General features: G+C 35.5%; 1 protein-coding gene across 1 annotated transcript in view; it reads left to right on the top strand.

Moving 5' to 3' along the window:
• The window catches only part of LOC150084316 (uncharacterized), a 333,113-nt gene that overhangs the window by 146,766 nt on the left and 166,481 nt on the right, over nt 1-19,866 (top strand). The window contains exon 11 of the mRNA XM_090376182.1: nt 6,907-7,053. Coding sequence (XP_090232308.1) covers nt 6,907-7,053 — 147 coding nt within the window. The remainder of the gene's footprint in view (nt 1-6,906; nt 7,054-19,866) is intronic.

Raw genomic sequence — 19,866 nt, 5'->3', positions numbered from 1 at the left:
ACTGTTTCTGCTGCATGCCTTTTTTACAGATATTTCCATGGGCACTGTTCTTCTGAATTGGCTTCTATAATTCCCACTCTCTTTTTCAAAACTGTCTGAACACATTCCCCCACCAGCCAATATCCATTTACTGTTCAACTTCAAACTCACAGAACCAACTTTTAAGCTACCTCGTTTATTCATTCAGTTTTCTGGAACAACCTTCCTTCATTGTATTTCCTGAAAATTATAGCCTATAGAAGTTCAAGTCTAATGTCAATAAATATCTTCTTTCATCTTCTCAACCTCCAACCCATGCATGGTACTAAGTACTGTAGGTTCTTATACCTCTTGTGTTTGGGGTTTTCATAAAAAAAAAAAAAAAAAACTGTCAGCCTCAACTACCCACAGAAGTAACATATTTCAGTAATTAACAACTTGGCAAAAAAGAAAATTTCCTACAATCCAGTCTAAATCTCTCTCCGTGTAATTTGAAATTATGACTCTAGTTCTGGAATCATTTATGACAGTGAAAAATTGGCAGTCAGTCATTAATTTACCATCCCCCTTTAAGGCCTTGTTATCCGGCGTTGTAACTCACATATTCAGTCTTTTCTCATATGAGTGTCTTTTTGCTGCTCTCACCGGGCATGTTGCTCATCTTAGATTATTTCAAGAGCTCTATGTCTTTTTTTTTTAGGTGCAGTCTCCACACTTGGACACAGTATTCCAAGTGCAGTCTTATATTTGCTGTAAACAGTGGAATTATGACTTCCCTGTCCCTTCAAGAATATGTTTAATAAATCAATAGAACACCTTGTGCCATCCTTGCTGCCTGGCTATACATCTTGGAGAACTTAATGTCTTCCTGTATCATAATTCCCAAATTCTTTGCTTCCTATACTGTTTTTAGTTCAACCCCACCAGTTATGTTATTTTAACATTGCTGTTCCCCAAATATAATATTTGCATTTAGCTGTTTTCAAACATAACTGCCACTTTACTGGACATCCTTGAAACCTAATAAGTCATCTTAAAGATCATTGATTAAAGATTAATGATCATTGCTTGGCAATGATCATTAATCACCTTTCCAATCTTCACATAATATGCAAATTTTGACATAACACCCCCCTCATCCCTTCATAGACATCATTTATGAAAATCAAAAACAGCGTTGATCCCAGAATTGATGCATAGCGGACTTCACTTATTACACCATTACACCAATCTGAAGAGTAACCATTGACACAACCCTTTGCCTCCTGCCCTACAACCAGCCAGCAATCCATCTTAGAATCTTACTTGTAGAATCTCTAGAAAAGAAGGAACTTAAGTGATTGTTGTTCTTTCTTACTTGCTAATATTTCAATCCTCTGAGTTAATGAAGTGAATGTGATGTAGAGAGGACTAATAACCAGTTTGTACTAATTGCATAAGAGTTCCACTCAGTCTTGGAGACGATTTTTTTTTTTTTTTGCTGGCTTCCAATTCCTTATCCGGTTCTGTCTAGCATTCAGCAGAAAATTCACTTCCTCCGAGAACGTGAATATGATATCCACTTCTGCTGGATTCCCAGCCACATTGGGATTAGGGGAAATGATTTGGCCGACACCGCAGCCAAATCAGCAATCCCTAATAATAATTGCTGCCTGTCAGTCCCCTATACAGACTACAGGCAAACAATACAGCAGAAGATACACTCCCAATGGCAGGATTTGTGGAATAGACAGACTGGGAATAAACTATATCGTATAAAGCCTGTAATTGAACCGTGGCAGTCTAGTCTGCGCAGGAATCGTAAGGAGGAAGTTGTTCTTGCCCGGACCCGCATAGGACATAGTCATTTGACACATTCGTTTTTGCTGAGGGCTGATGACCCTCCTGTGTGTGAGTCCTGTGGCACAATTTTAACTTTTAGACACATTTTAATTGATTGTCCAGATTTTAGCAATATCCGTTTTACCGCTTTTAATCATCTGGCTGAGCCGTATACACTCAGTCAGATTTTATCTGACAATGACAATGTGTCTGCTATTTTTAGTTATTTTAAATCAATAAAGGTTTTTACTTGTATTTAATATTTACATGTTATTGTTATTTCTTTATTGATTTATTTTTTCTACATTTTATACCTTTGTTATTTTATATACTGACATGGTGACCTAAGTAATTAGGTCAGTGAAAATTTAAATTTTTTACATATCACCTGAGTTTGGCGCATTATAGCCTTAGGTGCTAATGCGCCAATAAAAACCAAACAAAACAAAACAAAAAAAAAAAGCTGGCTTCCAAACTTGACATAATTGCATTCCTCATGTTAGCATTAGCATTAGTAGAGGTATACGATGCAAGAAAGCAAGCTTATGTAGCATCAGCCAAAAAAAAAAAAAAACCCTCTCATTTCACCCCTCCATTCGTTCCAAATGCCTGTCCAGCTCAGCCTTAAATATATTTAGATTATCAACTTCCATAACAAAAGATGGAAGTCTGTTCCACTAATCAACTACCCGCTGGCTAAAGGCAAATTTCGCACATCTATTCTACAACTGTCTTTCCTCAATTTGAATCTGTGCCCCCTCAGGTTCTTAATCTGAGTAAGAGGAAGAATCCCATCAGCATTCAGCTTGCTCAAGCCATTCAAGGCCTTAAACACCTCAATCAGATCACCTCTCAGGTACCTACTCTCCAGGCATTGCAATTTGCAGAACTTAAGCCCTTCTTGGTGAGAGCACCCCTTTGTTCCCCTCACCAATCTTGTTGCCTTTCTTTGTACTCATTCTAGCAACTCTACATCCTTCCTAAAATGAGGCCTCCAGACCTGTACACAGTACTCTAGGTGCGGGCCTGACCATTGCCTTGTATAATGGGATAATCACCTCCCTGTCCCTGCTAGCAAAATTCCTATATATCATTGACAAGACTCCATGACCTGCACTGCTCAGTGAACTTCATATTCGACTGCACAATTACGCCCAGGTCTTTTTCACTTTCCACTTCCCTGAATGTATACCACACAGTTGGTATGTTTCTCTTGGATTATTGCTACCCATACACAGTACTTTGCATTTGTCAATGTTAAACTTCGTTTGCCACTTCTCAGCCTATAGGCCCGACTTGTCTAGATCTGTTGGAGTAGCATACTGTCTTTACTGTGGTTAACAACCCTGCCAACCTTTGTATCATCTGCAGACTTGGAGATTAAACCTCATATACCTTCATCAATATTATGGATAAATATACAAAACAACAATGGGGCCAACACCGAACCCTGGGGAATTCCATTAATAACATTCGTTCATGAAGAGCAGTGTCCATTGATTACCACTTTCTGTCCTCTCCCACTCAACCATTCCTTTATCCATTGTAGCAACTTACCCTTAATGCCATATCTCTCCAATTTGTACAGCAGTCTTCCATGTGCAACAGTATCAAAATATATAAATTTTATTCAAAATTTATTTTGAATTTTTGTCAAAATTATTTTTGACATTCAGTTCTTTTGTGACCACATCATAGTATCCAATCAAATTGGTCAGACAAGACCTCCCTTTAACAAACCCATGCTGTGTCTTAACTATTACTGCAGTCTTGTCTAGATGATCCTGCAATGCTCCTTTAATCAGTGATTCCACTATATTCCCTGGAACACAAGTTAAACTAACAGGTCTCTAGTCCTATATACCATTGACAAGTCATATGTTATCTTTTGAACCCCCCCTTTGTGAATTGGTGATACATTTGCACATCTCCAGTCCATGAGGACATCCCCTGAGTCCAAGGAAGCTCTCATAATTATGGCTAAGGGTTTGCTTACTTCCTTTGCTGCCTCCTTTAATATAACTGGATAGATCCCATCCATCCCAGGTGCCTTCCTTATGTTTAACTTCAACAATTTCTCCTCCACTTTGCTCTCAGTTATTACAAAATCACTTAGCTCCCTGTTATAGTTTGATAAACTTCTGGCACTCCTCTCATCGAATAAGTCCACATGTGTGAATGTAGATGCAAAATATTCATTGAGTTTATCAGGTACCTGAGCATGATCATCAATAGGCAACCCATCTATGTTAAGTGGTCCAATCTGATTCATTATTTTCCTTCTAGCGTTTACATAAGTAAAGAACTCTTTGCTGTTTTTCTTTGCATCCTTTGCCAAGGATTTCTCATAATCTGCCTTAACCTGCCTAACCTCCTTTGTGACTTGATTACAGACTAATTTATATCTGCCATAAGCTTCTGTGTCACCTGATACTTTATATGTATCCCATACATTTTTATTCTCTGCCACGAGCCTCATTAGTTCATCTGATGTCCATTTAGGCCTAAACCTTGAAAAGTATTTCTTAGTTGGAATGAAACTAGTAAACTCCAAAATTAAGTCCCTGGAGGCTTCCCATTTAGAATTCAACGTTGGTAACATCATCAGTTGATCCCACTGTACAGAATTTAAAAACTGTGTGAGACCCCTGTAGTCACCTTTACAAAAGCAGTAGCCCTTTCCTTTAGCCTTGATGGTAGTTACAACTTTAAGTAATTCCCACATCAGTACATTGTAATCACTGTCACCCAGTGGTTCCTTTATCTGCAAATTCTTAATGGATGAATAATCACTGCTGATAATCAGATCAAGAGTATTATTCCCTCTGGTTGCCTCTCGAACATGTTGCTGTAGAAAACAGTCATCCAATAAATACACAAAAGCCTTGCTATTGTGCAAGTGACCAACCCACAAGTTCCAGTCAATATCTGCGAAGTTAAAATCCCCCATTATAAGACATTCTGAATTACTGGCCCATTCTATTTCTCTGCACAATTGCTCATTATACTCATCAGATTCATTAGGCCTATAACACACCTACTCTCATTTTTCCTTTTCTAGTGCTTATGTCACACCAAGACTCAACATTGGATTGTCCACCAACATCAATTGGATGCACTTCATTAGATTTTGTGTTTCTTAACTAACAGCATAACCCCTCCCTGTCTTGTCTATCCTGTCTGTAAACATTATACTCCCCAAATTCCAATTCTGCACTGCTTATATCTGTGTGACACCACGTCTCTGATATCCCAACAATATCTGCCTTTGATGTCTTGACTAGCACTTCAAGCTCATCAAATTTATTGACTATACTCCTGGCATTGGCGTACTTACAAGTATACATACACCTGTTTCTGCTCTTAGCTACCCTAACATAGCCCATATATTTATTTGTTCCACTATGACTTCCAGCAGTCCTGGAAATCTCCATTGCCTTGCTTAGCAAAGATTTCTTATCTCCTCTCTCCATCACTATCCCACTTACCTTTGATGCTTGCACAATATTTCTTTATTTCACATATAAATTAAATTTCTGGGCACTTTCATTGCTGCCTTACTTCATTTACCCATTTCTTCTAGGATTTATCCAATCCTTTAAATTTGGATGAATGTTCCATATCTTTATGTGTATAAAGAGCAGCTTTTTCAATATTTCATTTTTAAAATTAGCACATTTAAAATTTCACATTTTGGGTGTTTTTCCCCCCTCCCCCAAATTATTTTTCATCAGTTGATAATATTTATCAGGGCTTTATACTTGTTATATAAATAATTCAATAAGTGTGATTATGCACACTTCTATTTTCAGTCATTTTAAAAGAATACAGGGAGTATAGAATATAAAGTTTTATCCAGGTGGAAAGAGGAATGGTACAAGTAAATACAAAATCCAGGTTGATAGACATAGACAATTATCACTTATAGTGCAAGACATCATAATTGCTTAAATAACAGAAATCCCAATTTGTGCAGTAATATTTATGTACAATCAAGTAACTAATTTCAAAAACTGCCATGTGTTAATAGTCACCCTTAATACTCACATGGTTTTTTCTTTGCATGTGCATGTTGGAGGATAAAGTGACCATTTAAAAAAAAGAAAAAAGAAATTTTGTTTTTATTCATTTATTTTAGAATATTACTTCTATCCATCTGTCCATTCGCCCATTCTTCTCTCTCTCCCTTTTGGATACTTCATCCTGTTTTTCTGAACGGTTTATATTTTGTTTTTTAATGATGATAGAAGCAGTGCACTGAGCATCTCACGCATTATAGATATATTTCATCACTGGTTGACAGTGACAGGTCTTTTACTGATTATGTGCCTATGTATCCACCAGTGAAGCACTAATAAGTGGCAGAATGGATGAGAGGAAATTAATATTTGGAAGCATATGTGGAGCAAGTTTATTCCAAAATTCTATCAAGAAAATTGCTCCACAAAGCCAACCAAACACTGCCCACCACCCAATTTCCAAATAGATGAAGGCAGGGGGGAGTAGTTTTCTCATAGAAAAAAAAAAGTGTGGAAACTTAAACAAGGCATGTGAATATGATACAAAAAGAAAATTTCTGTATGAGTAGTGGTGTCCATTTCAACTAAATAGTGTACTTTCTTCCATGAAGTGGTTCTTTTTATTTGTAATGCTTGTGAAAGAAAGGCTGAGAACTTGAGGTGACTTTTTTCCCCAATTCAAAACTGAGGCTATTGCCCTACCTGCAAAATAATATATGTTACTGTTTGTGGAGTAACATTCTTGATTATTTACTTTTAATTATTAAGATAACTTTTTTACAGATTTGTAGCTTTTAAATCTTGCTTGAGTGTTTCATAGCAAAATTATAATGAATTCATACAGTTTTGATTACATTGATACTGTTTAGAAATATGATACTATAAATAACATACTGTTATTTTTCACTGACTTCAAATGAACTGGAAAAGAAATATACTATCTTTTTTTATCATGTCAGTTATAATATTTATTCTGAATTTTTGTCAACTGGGTGGAAGATTTTAAGAAATCTCCTAACAGTTAAAAAGATTTCTTAAATCTTTTTTTGTTCCATTGAAATCCTTTTTCTTTTATTTTCAAACTCAGTTTACCTCTCTGAGATACCACTTGAGGAACAACATTTATATGAAGAAAGATGGGGTAGAAACAGGCCGCCACCACTTAGGGATGACTGGGATAGCTATGGAGCACTTCCTCCAGCACCACTTCCACTTTCAAGTCATCTACCACCAGGTTTTTTTTTTTTTTTCTCCAGTTTTAAGTTAATGAAAATATAATTGCTTTAAACTTTGAAGGGGAAAATAATCCCTTTTTTATTTTGTTTTTTTAGCTGAAGACACTTCTTTAAATGAGCACCTATAAAAAATATATATAATTAAATCTCATCAGAAAAAAATTGTTTTATGTATTTTAAAAGTTTATATTAATATTTCTACTTTTATTATATATATAGATATTAAACTCTTACTCTTAACGTATTATGCCTTGTGCATTTAGTTATTTTTTTAAAATTAATATTTCTACATTCTTTTTTTAAACCAGATATCCAATTAATAGGAAAGCAAAACAAGTTAAAACATAAATAGCTATATAGAAGGAAGGAATACTTTGGCTGGGTGTATAACTTTCTAGAAGGAATGAATTGCTTGAAAAATTTAATAGGCTTCCTGATTTTTAGTTCTTCATGAATTTTTTTTTGTATTTATATAACATATCCTTCGAAAAAAAACTTAATTGTAACTTAATGTCCTCCTGTTTTTTTTTTTTTTTTATTATTATTATTAAAGTTACTTAAATATTGCTCTTTAACTAAAAGCAAATTTTCTTACATCTGAGAAAAAAAAAAATAAATAAATAAAATAAAATAATGTATCCCAAAGTCCACATTACTTGATCTTCTAGTACCTTAAAATACCTTCATGACGATAAAAGTATTTTAGTAGTCATCATGCAGATGCCTATTTTCCAGACTCTCTCTTCTCCCTAAGACCTTCAGCTGGCATGCATTTGTGATCACATGATCAAGCACATCATCCTTAAGGTGCTATGTTTTTAAAACCTTCTGCTGGAAAGAAGTGATTCAGAATTGCTCACATGATGCTATCCTGAATGTTATGAATGCAGCTGTGAACAATCCATTTTTTGTATTTAAATAATAATTAATTAATTGATTAAAATTAATAATTATATAATAATAATAATTTTAATAATTATTATTTAAATATTTTTTACATATTTTTTTAAAAATAAAGTTGAAGAAGCAAATTTGTGTTTTGTTTGAACTCACTTTCCTTTTTTGGGCATGTCATAATTTGTTGCTGTGGGAAGAAGAAGCTGCATGCTGCTAAGATTAGCAGAGAGCAGCACTTGTAACATGAAACTAATGCATTCGTAACTGGCACTGTTTATACCTGCACTTTTTGTTTTTACAAGTGAAAATGAAACTCCCAGCATCCATCAACAATTTGAGCTGCTCTTAAAACACATGATGATAGCACATTGCTATAATTTAACAAAAAGACTCTGCAAATTCAAATTGTTAATGATTGTACATTAGGTTTAATGTAAATGTGTTATTTTATTTGTTTATAGCCAAACTCCTTCATTAACAAAACAGTTAATGATGCATATCTTGGAATACTGAAATTGTCATTTTCATTACTCTGATAGCCTTTGACGAAAAATGGTCACCATAGCACTCTGTGGTTAAACACATCTGCTGGACTGTTAAGAAAAGTCTGTTGCACTTTTAAATAATTTTTTTGCTTTGTTTGTATCCTTTTGAGTTGGAAATATAGTTTCTAGAACTGTATAAATTACTCAAGTTGAGGCCTAACCATTACTTTGTGCATTGGAATACCAACATATAATTAGTGCAAAGAAGCATCTGCTTATATGTAGCAAAAGAGCAAACTAAGGAGTTTGCTACAAATGCATTAGATATTGTATTGTATATTGTGAAGCAAATCACCATGAGTTACCTTGTTCATACATTACAAAGTAAACTACTACTACTCCCCAAGGAACAATATACAGGCTGGTTATTATTAAAGTACCACTTGTGGCACACCATGCATTATCTAGAGGAGAAACTTAGAATAGATGGTGTCTAAACCATATATAAACAGAAAATACAAAAAAGTAGATTGCATGATATGACTAATCATGCATATGTCTTAGATATGACGTATGCATGATTAGTTGTGTATCACCAGGTAGTAACAGTAATATAGTGTCTCAGGCTAAGAGAGTGAAAGTTTATTACTCTCTTCAGAATCATTATTGCCATCTTTATTAGTGATATATTCCACGAAAATTGAGTGGTGGTGAAGTTATCCCCCTTTTTAATTCAAAAAAGGTTTGGAGGCCATAACTGGCTCTCCCAAAATGGTGATGTGCTTCCAATCTGGAGATCTTTTTATAGGAACAGTGCAGAGACAACAGCAAGATAAATTACTAAAACTAATGAAGCTGGCAGGATTACAAGTTACGTTGTCTTCCCCACATTTCCCTGACCTCTTCAAGAGGTGAGAGGTGTGATATCAGAATGGGACTTATTTAACATTACTGAAGAGGAGATAACACGAGTTAAGTAACCAACTAGTAATACATGCAGAGGATTATGACAGAGAAGGATGGTGTTCATTTTCCTACATGCTCTGTAATTCTAACATTTGATACTCCTACATTATTGCAGTCTATAAAAGCTGGTTATTTTAACTGTGAAGTTCAACCATTTATCCTGAACTCAGTAAGTTGTTTTAAGTGCCAGCATTTTGGCCACTCTCAAAACACGTGAAGAAGATTCTACATGCCCACAGTGTTGCACAAAAGAGCACAAACAAGCAGACCACTCTGCTGAGATGCTGGAAACTGCTTTGGAGAGCAAAGCTTCTGGAATCCACTCCCTACCCAACCCCTTCAACCCATGCATGGTACTAAGTACTGCAGGTTCTAATACCTTTCGTGTTTGGAGTTGTCATAAAACTGCAAAGGTAAATATTCTGCATGTTCTAAGAACTACAAAATGTAGAAAGTAGAGAAGAAAATCGATTGATGATTGATGAGAACCCACATCAAACATTATTGTTTGATGTGGGTTTTCAGCATACTTCATAATTGGGCACTTTTCCTGTGAGTTTGTTAGAGTACGTGGTTCTGAAAGATTATTATGATTTGCTCTGATTGCTGTGTGATTGCTAGCCTTCAAGACAGAGTGAGGGAGAGAGAGAGAGAATGTTTGAACCCAATTATTTTTTATTCAGGGTGGAACTCTGCTATGAATTATTTAATCTAGTGGTTTCGACCTTTTTTTTTAATAATGGCACTCCTAAGTAATTTATTTTGTTTTGTGGTACCCCTACTCAATTTTCTGCCTGTTAGATCCGATTCTCTGTGTGTGTGTGCGCGTACGTACATATGTACAGTAAGTTCTCAACTTATGCGATTAATTTGTTCCAGCGATTTCCACGCAAGTTGAAAAACTGCATAAGTCGAATAATAGTGTTTAAATACGATATATTTTTAATTGTACAGTATATTTGTTTGAAAGGAAAATTCAAAAAAATCAACTTTTATTTATAAAAACTTTGTGGAAATACAACTTTATTCAATATCCTATAGCAGGGGTGGGCACGCATGAGGTCAATGAGAGCCGCATTCCGGTTTTTCATATATTATATTAATTATAAAGAGCCACACCATAGTTACATAGTATTAGATACACAAATTTAATTTAATTTAATTAATATGATTACGTATTCTACACAAGTCTTAAGTGATATGTAAAGTATACATATATAAGAAAATATAATTAAGAGAAAGAAAATACAAAATAATTATTTCAAAATTTTAATAATAAAAATGCATTAATAAAAAGTATAAGATTTAACGAAGACTTTTGGTCAAGTCTTTGAAATCTGGCGTAAAATTTGTTAAAGCCGTTCGCAGCAATTCAGTGAGATGATTGGTCAACTGTGAACGATATTTCGACTTCACAAACTTCATTGTGGAGTACAAAGATTCACAGCAATATGTTGTACCAAAAATTGAAATTAGACGGCAAGCAGCTTTCTTTAAATGTGGATATTTTGATTCTGGCACGAGTTTCCAAAATTCAATTATAGAAGTAGATTTGTGCTACATTTTCAATGCCTGATCCTCTTTCATCTCTAATAACTCCAATTCCCCAGCCGCTTTTTCAACAAGTATTATTTCAGAAATTGGAAATCCATCTTCAATAAAAAATTCAATAATAAAAAATAAATTGCAAATGTAGATTTGAAACTTTTCAAATTTTCAAACCTATGTTTGAAATCTGCTTGCAATTCTTCCAATTTTTCTTTTTATTCATCTAACTTTTCTTCTTTGATATTAATTATATTTGCTTTTACTCGTGGAAAATGATTAAATATTTTGTTCTTAAGATTGTACACAAAAAAGCCGAAGTCTAGCTTCAAAACTAAATACAGTTTGTGACAAATCAATAACAATTTAATTTTTTCCTTCCCTTGTAAAGCCAAATTAAGTGCTTTCAAATGTTTTATACTGTCTGTAAGGAACATTAAGTCAGAAAGCCAAGTTTCATTTTCTAATTCTGTGTATTTTTTTCCCTTTTTCTTTTGTAAATGTTATGTAGGATTTAGGAGTTTCACAAAACGGCTAAAAACATTGTAAGTTGACAGCCATCTTACTTACTTAGTTAATTTAACAAGATTCAGTGAAAAAAGTTCTGAAATAATAAAAACGAAAACGGATTTAAATTTTCAATGGGAGCCGCACTTAACTCAACCAAGAGCCGCATGCGGCTCTGAGAGCCGCATTTGCCCACCGTTGTCCTATAGAGTACATAAATATAAAAACGTATCTAATTTAGCTTAAAATACCCATTCTGTACTAATCGTTTAATATGTTTTCAGACTGGAGATTTTAATGGTGTCTTGAAGTACTTGTTCAATGATGTCTGCACTGTAGCTCTTTTTTCTCGTCATAAATCTGTTTGTAACATGCAATTGCATCATGCACCGCTCCCATCACTTTTTCCAACTGTTCGGTGTATGTATCCTGAGCTTTTAAGCCAGCTAATCCTTCAGCGATCATTTTAAATCATTTTGCCATTTCCTTAGTATCAAATCCTTTTGATGGTTCAACTTCTTGTACATCCTCCGAAACCCCGTGTTAATTTTTATGGTCATCAAGCTCCATTAATTCTTCATTGCTTAATTCCTTTCTATGACTTTGCAACAATTCATTAAAGTCATTTTCCTCTAAATTTAATTCCAATGTTCTAGTCATTTCCACAACCCTCTGATTATATCTTCATTTTTTTTTCACTTCACAAAGAATCTTGAACAAACTGGGGTGGGGGTGAGTTTCTTCCAGGTGGCATTTATGGTTGATGCTGTAATTTCACTCCAGGCAGCATCGATGTTTTTAACTGCTTTGTAAATGTTGAATTCTTTCCAGAACTGCTTCCATGATCTGGACTTCTGTCCTTCATTGGCCCTTACTACCTGTCTAAATGTTGTTCATAGATAATACTTTTTGAATGTCTGTATTAGACCCTGATCCATGAGTTGAATGAGGGAAGTTGTATTTGCAGGCAAAAATATAAATTTTATGTTTTCAGGATAGTCACAGAGTTGTTGGGTGACCAGGTGCATTATCAACCAGCAGTAATATCTTAAATGGTAGGTTGTTTTCTTGGCAATACTTGTTAACTTCTTGCACAAAATGATGGAGAAACCAGTCCCAAAAAATTTCTTGTGTCACCCATGCTTTTTGATTGGATTTCCACACAACAGGTAACAATGTCTTTGAAATGGTTTTGAAGGCCCTTGGAATTTCGCTATGGTAAACTAACAGTGGTTTTATTTTGAAACCTCCAGCAGAATTTCCACCAAAAAGAAGGGTTAATCTGTCCTTTGATACCTTAAATCCTAGCATAGTTTTTTCTTCTTGCGATATGTAAGAATGATCTAGCATTTTTTTTCCCAATGTAAACCAGTCTTGTCTACATTGACGACCTGTTCTGGTAGGTAATCCTTGTTTTTAATGATTTCTGCCAAAGTCTTGGGGAACTCCGTAGCTGCTACTATGCCTGCACTAGCATCCTCACCTGTAACTTTGATGTTGTGTAGTTTAGCATGGCTCTTAAATTTTTGAAACCATCCGTGGCTTGCAGCAATGGATGTTTCATTAGCAACGTTCTCACCACGTTTACACTTTAGTTCTTCAAAAAACTCAAAGCTTTTCCTTGTATGAGCATAAGACTTATTGGCATTCATTGTTGTTTCATGTCTTCTATCCAAATCATCAACAATTTTTCCATTTTTTTCTATTGATAAGCCTCTCCTTTTGGTGATCGTAGATTGCATTGGCACAGAACTTTTTACGTGCTGCATAATCCGAACTTTATCTTTTATAATGGTTCTCTAACATTCGATTCATTAATTTGGTAAACACGTGCAATGTCCACAAATTTCTTGCCATTTTCATGTTGTTTAATGATTTCAACTTTAGTTTCCTTAGTTATAATGTGCCTCTTCTTATCACTTTTCGATTATTATTCTAATCTAATCACTGTGATTACTATTCTTACCATTTTTTCTTTTCGCAGACATATTTAGGGTTTATATTTATTTTGTTTACAACAAGTATAAGCTCACAAGATACAACTTACACTAAAGTAGTTAAGGTGAAAGCAAAGTGCCAATGCCACTGTCAATTCACATTAGCAGACACTAGCACAATCTATTACATGTGTATTTAAAGTGGTGCTTAATGGATACCGTTTCTAGTCATAAATAGAAGTAGTGCAACTGGAAGTTGAGGACTTACTGTACAGACAAATGTATTTTATCAGTGTATTGAGTAGGGGTGCTGACCTGTCAAGTGTAATTACAATGGAAAAAATTGAGAATGCCTGCAAGGTAAAAGCAGATTACCTGAAATTAAATGAAATTAAGATTAAAATAAAAATAATGATAAAAAAAATGTTACCTAATGCAGTGGGTCCTAGGACTTTAACTATATCTTCATAGGGTCGGCAGCCAAAACCATAGGAGCCACAGCAATAAGCAGGGTCTCTGTTTCTGTTATGATGTATATGTACGAAATTTCAGGTAATCTGCTTTTACCTTGCAGGCATTTTCAATTTTTTCCATTGTAATTACACTTGACAGGTCAGCACCCCTACCCAATATACTGATAAAATACATTTGTCTATACAGTAATACCCCGAAGTTACGCGATAGGTGGGTCCGACGAAAATCGCGTAAGTCGAATTCGCGTAAGTCGGGGTACAACTTTGCATATAAATTTTGCTTAATTGGGACCAAGGACTAACAAAAACACTAGTTTAGAAGAAAAATATTAATAAAATTGCAGTTCTTTATACATATTAATACAAAATATGTATAAAAAAAAAAAAAAAACAAATGACTTACGTAAAAAAGTTATTTCGATGTCGATGGCTTCATAAAATCTAACAAATTCGTCTGACGACACAGCGCGTTCTTTTTTTCACGCAGAATTTCTTCGTAGCAAGCTAATAATTTTTTTATTCCTTGCTTTGTAGCTATAACGCGTTCTTCGTTGGAGTCTGTTTTCTAAAATTTTTAAGCCCTTTACAATTGAGCCCTTTTCAATTTTCAACCTGTCAAGTTTGCAATTGTCATGTGCTTTTCGCCGTTGCTTCATTTAGGCCTGTAGCACGTGCAATATCACATGGTCTTTCATTTTGCTCAAAGCGTTTCACAATTTCATATTTTTGCTCTATCGACAGAGGTGGACTGGCCATAAGCCTTACCGGGGAAACCCCGGTGGGCCAGTGTGATTTTGGCCATAAACCATAGTATGAGGCCACTATAAATTTTCCCGGGTAAGAATTTTTGACCCAGTCCGCCTCTGTTTATCGATAATTGCTTTTCTTTTTCTCTCTGAATCTGCAGTGTCTTCACCAGGACGCTTCCTTTTCACACCTTTTAATTAAGTATTTTACTCATTTTTAGGGAATAAAGCACAATTACAAAACGAGGAGGCACGCTTGATATGCATAAACTGCGCGCATGTAGCAACTGAATAAACAACACCATAAAGGCAGAGATACACTATTAACACCTCACATTTCTAGGGGTTACTACCATAAAACAATAAAAATCCAGTTGCGTTTCTGCTAGTGAAATCTGTTATAAACTGGTAGTAAACTCGATCTAATTGCATTTGCGATTATACCGATAGCTGGAATTGTGTTGGTTTTTACGTTATTATGGTGAAATGTGTTTCCCCTTCACTGATATAAAAGCAGCAAAGTTGAATTTTGTTCATCTTTCGCTCTCATTCTCCGCCGTCGCACCGTATATATCGATAACATATGAAAAACGACCTTGAAGATAGTGGGCGGCAGCGTTACCAAACGAAAAAAATCAAGAACCGCGTAACTCCGAGTTCGCGTAAGTCGGGGTAGCGTAAGTCGGGGTATTACTGTATTTCATTATGGTTGCTGGGTATCTCGGCTATAACTAGTAGTGCCCCGGATCCATAACCCAGTTTAATAATTTATTACTTTTTCCTGCTTGCTTAAACGTTCAGTAATGTCATTATATCCTATTATTTTTATCAATATTATATATATATATATATAGAATATGTTATATGATAGTTATTACAATAATATAACTATAAACAAAATTACAATTCATAATACAAATTATATATATAATAATTTCATTTTTTATATAGAGGTACTAAATAAACATCAATTATAGATCACCACAAGATTGAAAAGATACCATACACCTCTTTATAATTAAATAAATATATAAATTTAAAAAAAAATAAAGTTTAAGTAACTTATGATATTTTAAGGAGTCCTTATGTGCTGTGATGTAATGACTAAATCGTAGATATAGCTTAGCTTAATTTTTCAGCACTCACCTCATAGTAATCCGCTTAGTTTGGTTGAAAGTTTTATCACGTGCATAGTGATTATGTGATTCTAATAACTTACGGGGATTATAAATTTAAAAACTAAGTTATGGGCTTTAAAAATTTTTCTAAGAAAGGAAAGTGCACCTTCCATTCTATGGTTGTCTAATTAATATAAATTAAATGAAGTGAGATAAAAGCTAATAGTCGCGCATGAACGACTTTCGAAATCGTCTTCTGTTAGCTATGGTGGGGAGGGGAAAGCATGTGAGTGTGTTATATACAGGTTGAGTTCCCAAAATGCATTTCAGTGCACATAGAAACTTAATACGTGCTAAATTCCAAATAGGGGAGAAGTTGGTGGGAATCTTTTTGTTTAATATGTTAAGTGATGTGTGGCGCTTAAACCACTCAATGACGAGGCCTTCGTTTTGAAGGATTTTATAACTGGAATTTAGTTTGGAAGGGCTTTTGTTTGCAATGCAGATCATCCAAGTATGTCATATCTACTTGTAATTGATGATAAAAAGAATCCAGAACTTGACTGTCCGTCCACACGAGAAAAAGAAATGTATGGCTTCCTTCAGAGGTGCACTGCTGGTTATTTATTTAGAACTTGAATTTATTATTTATAAGAGAGCTCACCAGAGTCACCATGTGCTTCTTGTGAAGATATTTTATTTGAATGAAATTACCAGAAAGCCTTCATGACATTTGAAATTAGAGCACACAGAATTGGAAAATAAACCATTTATTATTTTTTTTTTTTTTGTATAAAAATCACCCTTGATGTCATTTTAATAGCTCTTCAAATTGCTAAAAGCAAGAAGGTGTATTTAATTGCTGTGGAATTAATACCCTTCTTAGTAAAGGTGTACACAGAAGTTTTGAGTTCAATGATTGGGTCAGAATAAAACTTTTCTCTGTTTCTAGCAATATGATTAGACACATGATTAGAAAAATCATTTGTAAAGTCAAATATAATAGCACCACAAGTTGCTAAAAGCAATATTATATATATATATATTTTTTTATGTAAACCCCAAACACGAAAGGTATTAGAACCTATACTACTTAGTACCTTGCTTGGGTTGGGGGTTGAGAAGATGAAAGAAGATATTTATTGACATTAGACTTGAACTTCTGAGACGGTAATTTTCGGGGAAATACGTATGAAGGAATGTTGTTCCAGAAAATGGCAGTTAAATGAATAAACGAGGTAGATGAAAAGTTGGTTCTATGAGTTTGAAGTTCGACAGTAAATGGATGTTAGCTGGTGGCGGCACGTGTTCGGACTGTTTTGAAAGAGAGAGTGGAAATTATAGAAGCCAATTCAGAAGAACAGTGCCCATGGAATATCTGTAGAAGAGGCATGCAGCAGAAACAGTACATCTATGAGACAGCGAGTGGCGAGACTCTGTTAGAGATAAATCATTAATTAACCTAACTGTCCTCTTCTGAACAGAATCAAGAAGCCTGAGAGAGGTTTTGGGGGCACCATCCCAGATGGGGGAACAATATTCCATGGTAGGGCAGATTTGCGATTTGCACAGAGTGAACAGCTGTTTGGAAGAAAAGTAACGCTGAGAGCGAAAGAAAAAACCAAGTTTTTTTATATGCAGAGGAAGCAATATTTGTAATTTGCTGGTGCCAAGAGTGAGATTAGAAGTCAGGGTAATCTCCAAAAGAGATATATCATTTTGTCTAGAAATAGGAGTGTCACCAAAGATAAGCATAGGAGCAGAAGAATCCTTTTTGCGAGATATAAGACAAGACTGAGTGTTAGAAGGGTTGAAATCAACTAAGTTGTCTTTGCCCCACTGGAGAATTCCCTGGAGATCGGCATTTAAGGAATTGGTAGCAGATTTTCGAGAAGTTGAAGCTGATTGAGCAGGGCAAGGTTTCTCAAAATGGAAAGTGGAATGCAATATGCTATCATCGGCAAAACTGTGGATAGGATTCCCAGTCAATGGAAGATGGTCATTAGGGGAAAAGAACTGAACCTTGGGGGACACCGGCATTAGTGGAGAAGTTAGAAGACAGAGAGCCATCTACCATCACCCTCAGTGAGTGATCAGAGAGAAAACTGGATAACCAATTACAAAAAACAGTTGGCAAACCATAAGATGGAAGCTTGTTTAGAAGATCTTTATGCCAAACACAAACGAAAGCCTTTGAGATGTCAACAGCAATTGCTTGTGTTTCACTGAATTTTTCCATTGAATTTGTCCATAAATGGGTAACACAAGCCAGAATATCACTAGTGCATTGACACTGGCAGAATCCATACTGCCGATTGTTAATCAGACGGAAGGTTTCTATGTAGTTTAGAATGTTTTTTTTCTATGTAGAGTAGAAGTAATTGCAATGGGACGATAATTTGATGGGAGGGATTTGTCACCCTTTTTAGGAACTGGCTAGATATGAGCAAATTTCCAAGTAGAAGGAAAAACACATTTGGAATAAGAAAGTAAAAAAAGGCGGCTAAGAACAGGAGTAAGTTCAGGAGCACAGGTTTTGAGAACAAGTGGAGAAATACCATCGGGACCTGGAGCTTTCTTAGCATCAAGATTCTTCAAAATCCTTCTGACATCCTTTTGAAGGAAGACCACTGGCAGTGAATGGAGCGTGTTGGGAATAGTGGGAGGTGTTTTACCATGATCATTAATACATGAGTTGGAAGAAAAATGGGATGTTAGCAGGTCAGCTTTATCCTTGGCTGAAGTGACAACAGTACCATCTGGTTTGGACAGAGGTGGGAGCAAAGATGGGAAAAAGTTGTGGCCAATAGCTTAGGCAAGAGACCAGAATGCTCGGCTACCATTAAAGCAAGAAGCAAGTTTTCTACTCTTAGCCTCTAGTTTGGACTGATTAATAACTGCTTTACAATTGTTGTGAGCTTTGGTGTAGGCAGAAAATGAAGCTGAAGAATTAGAAACAAGCCAGTTACGATATGCAACGTTCTTCTCTTGAACAGCCTTAGCACATTTATTAGAAAACCAAGGTTTAGATAAAGGACGAGATTTTAAAGTGGAGTGTGGGATAAAGGATTCCATTCCTGCAAGAATAATTTCACTGACACGATCTGAGCAAATGTTGACGTCAGAAAAGTTTTGAAACAGTAATCCGACCAAAGAAAAGAAGTCTCGCAGGTCATCCCATTTTGCATTCTTGTAATGCCAAACAACACGAGGTTGGGAATAGCCATGAGATAAAGTCTCCATAAAGGCTCCATTGGAGAAGAGGCAATCACCAAGTTGTGATCTGAGGTGCCTAAAGCACATCTCACTTGGACTGTGTACTTAAAAGATTTGTTTGTGAGAAAAAGATCAAGCGTGTTGGCTGTATGGTTAGGATTGTCCGGTATTCTTGTAGGTAAATGATCAATCTGTGCAAGGTCATTAGTAATTGCAAAAGCCTCAGCATCTTGACCTGCTGGGTCGGTGTGACTAGAAAACGGAAAGCCATCTGGAGTTGGGAACATTAAAATCACCAAGGAAAATTACTTCACTGTTAGGAAAGTTGGACTAGAGAAAGTCAAGTTGCAAAGAGAGGAAGTCAAAGAGCTCCAAGTGATTAGTGGAGTTGGAAGAATGGTAGAGACAACAGATGAATTTGACAGAATGAGGTAGAGAGATTTTAAGCCAGAGAAAATAGAAAAGAGGAGATTCCAAATTACCAAGTCTCTGACAGGGAATATCGGAATGGAAGATTGGATCTTGCCATGATGTTAATCGTAACCTCAAAGTCATCAATCATACTGCATGATGGAAGAGATGGAGAAGGATTTACCGTAACTTTTTGCGATATGTAAGAATGATCTAGCATTTTTTTTCCCAATATAAACCAGTCTTGTCTACATTTACGACCTGTTGTGGTAGGTAATCCTTGTTTTTGATGAATAAACATGGGTTCTACCACTTCAAGCCTCCAATAAGCCAAGTTGTGGTATTGCACCAGTTGATAAGAGTCATCTACCACCTAGTACTGCCTTGTAACACAGAGAGGCGACATTCCTCCATGTATTGTGGGCACCACACTTTGACTCCTGCTTATTTTGGTTCACACCTAGGTGGTCACCCACTGTGTGCTTGTGCGTGGAGGTTATACCCAGGATTA

The sequence above is a fragment of the Mastigoproctus giganteus genome, chromosome 6 (assembly GCF_048544385.1).
Source record: "Mastigoproctus giganteus isolate SK-2022 chromosome 6, ASM4854438v1, whole genome shotgun sequence".
Classification (NCBI taxonomy): Eukaryota; Metazoa; Arthropoda; class Arachnida; order Uropygi; family Thelyphonidae; genus Mastigoproctus; species Mastigoproctus giganteus.
This window is presented reverse-complemented; position numbering and strand designations above follow the sequence as displayed.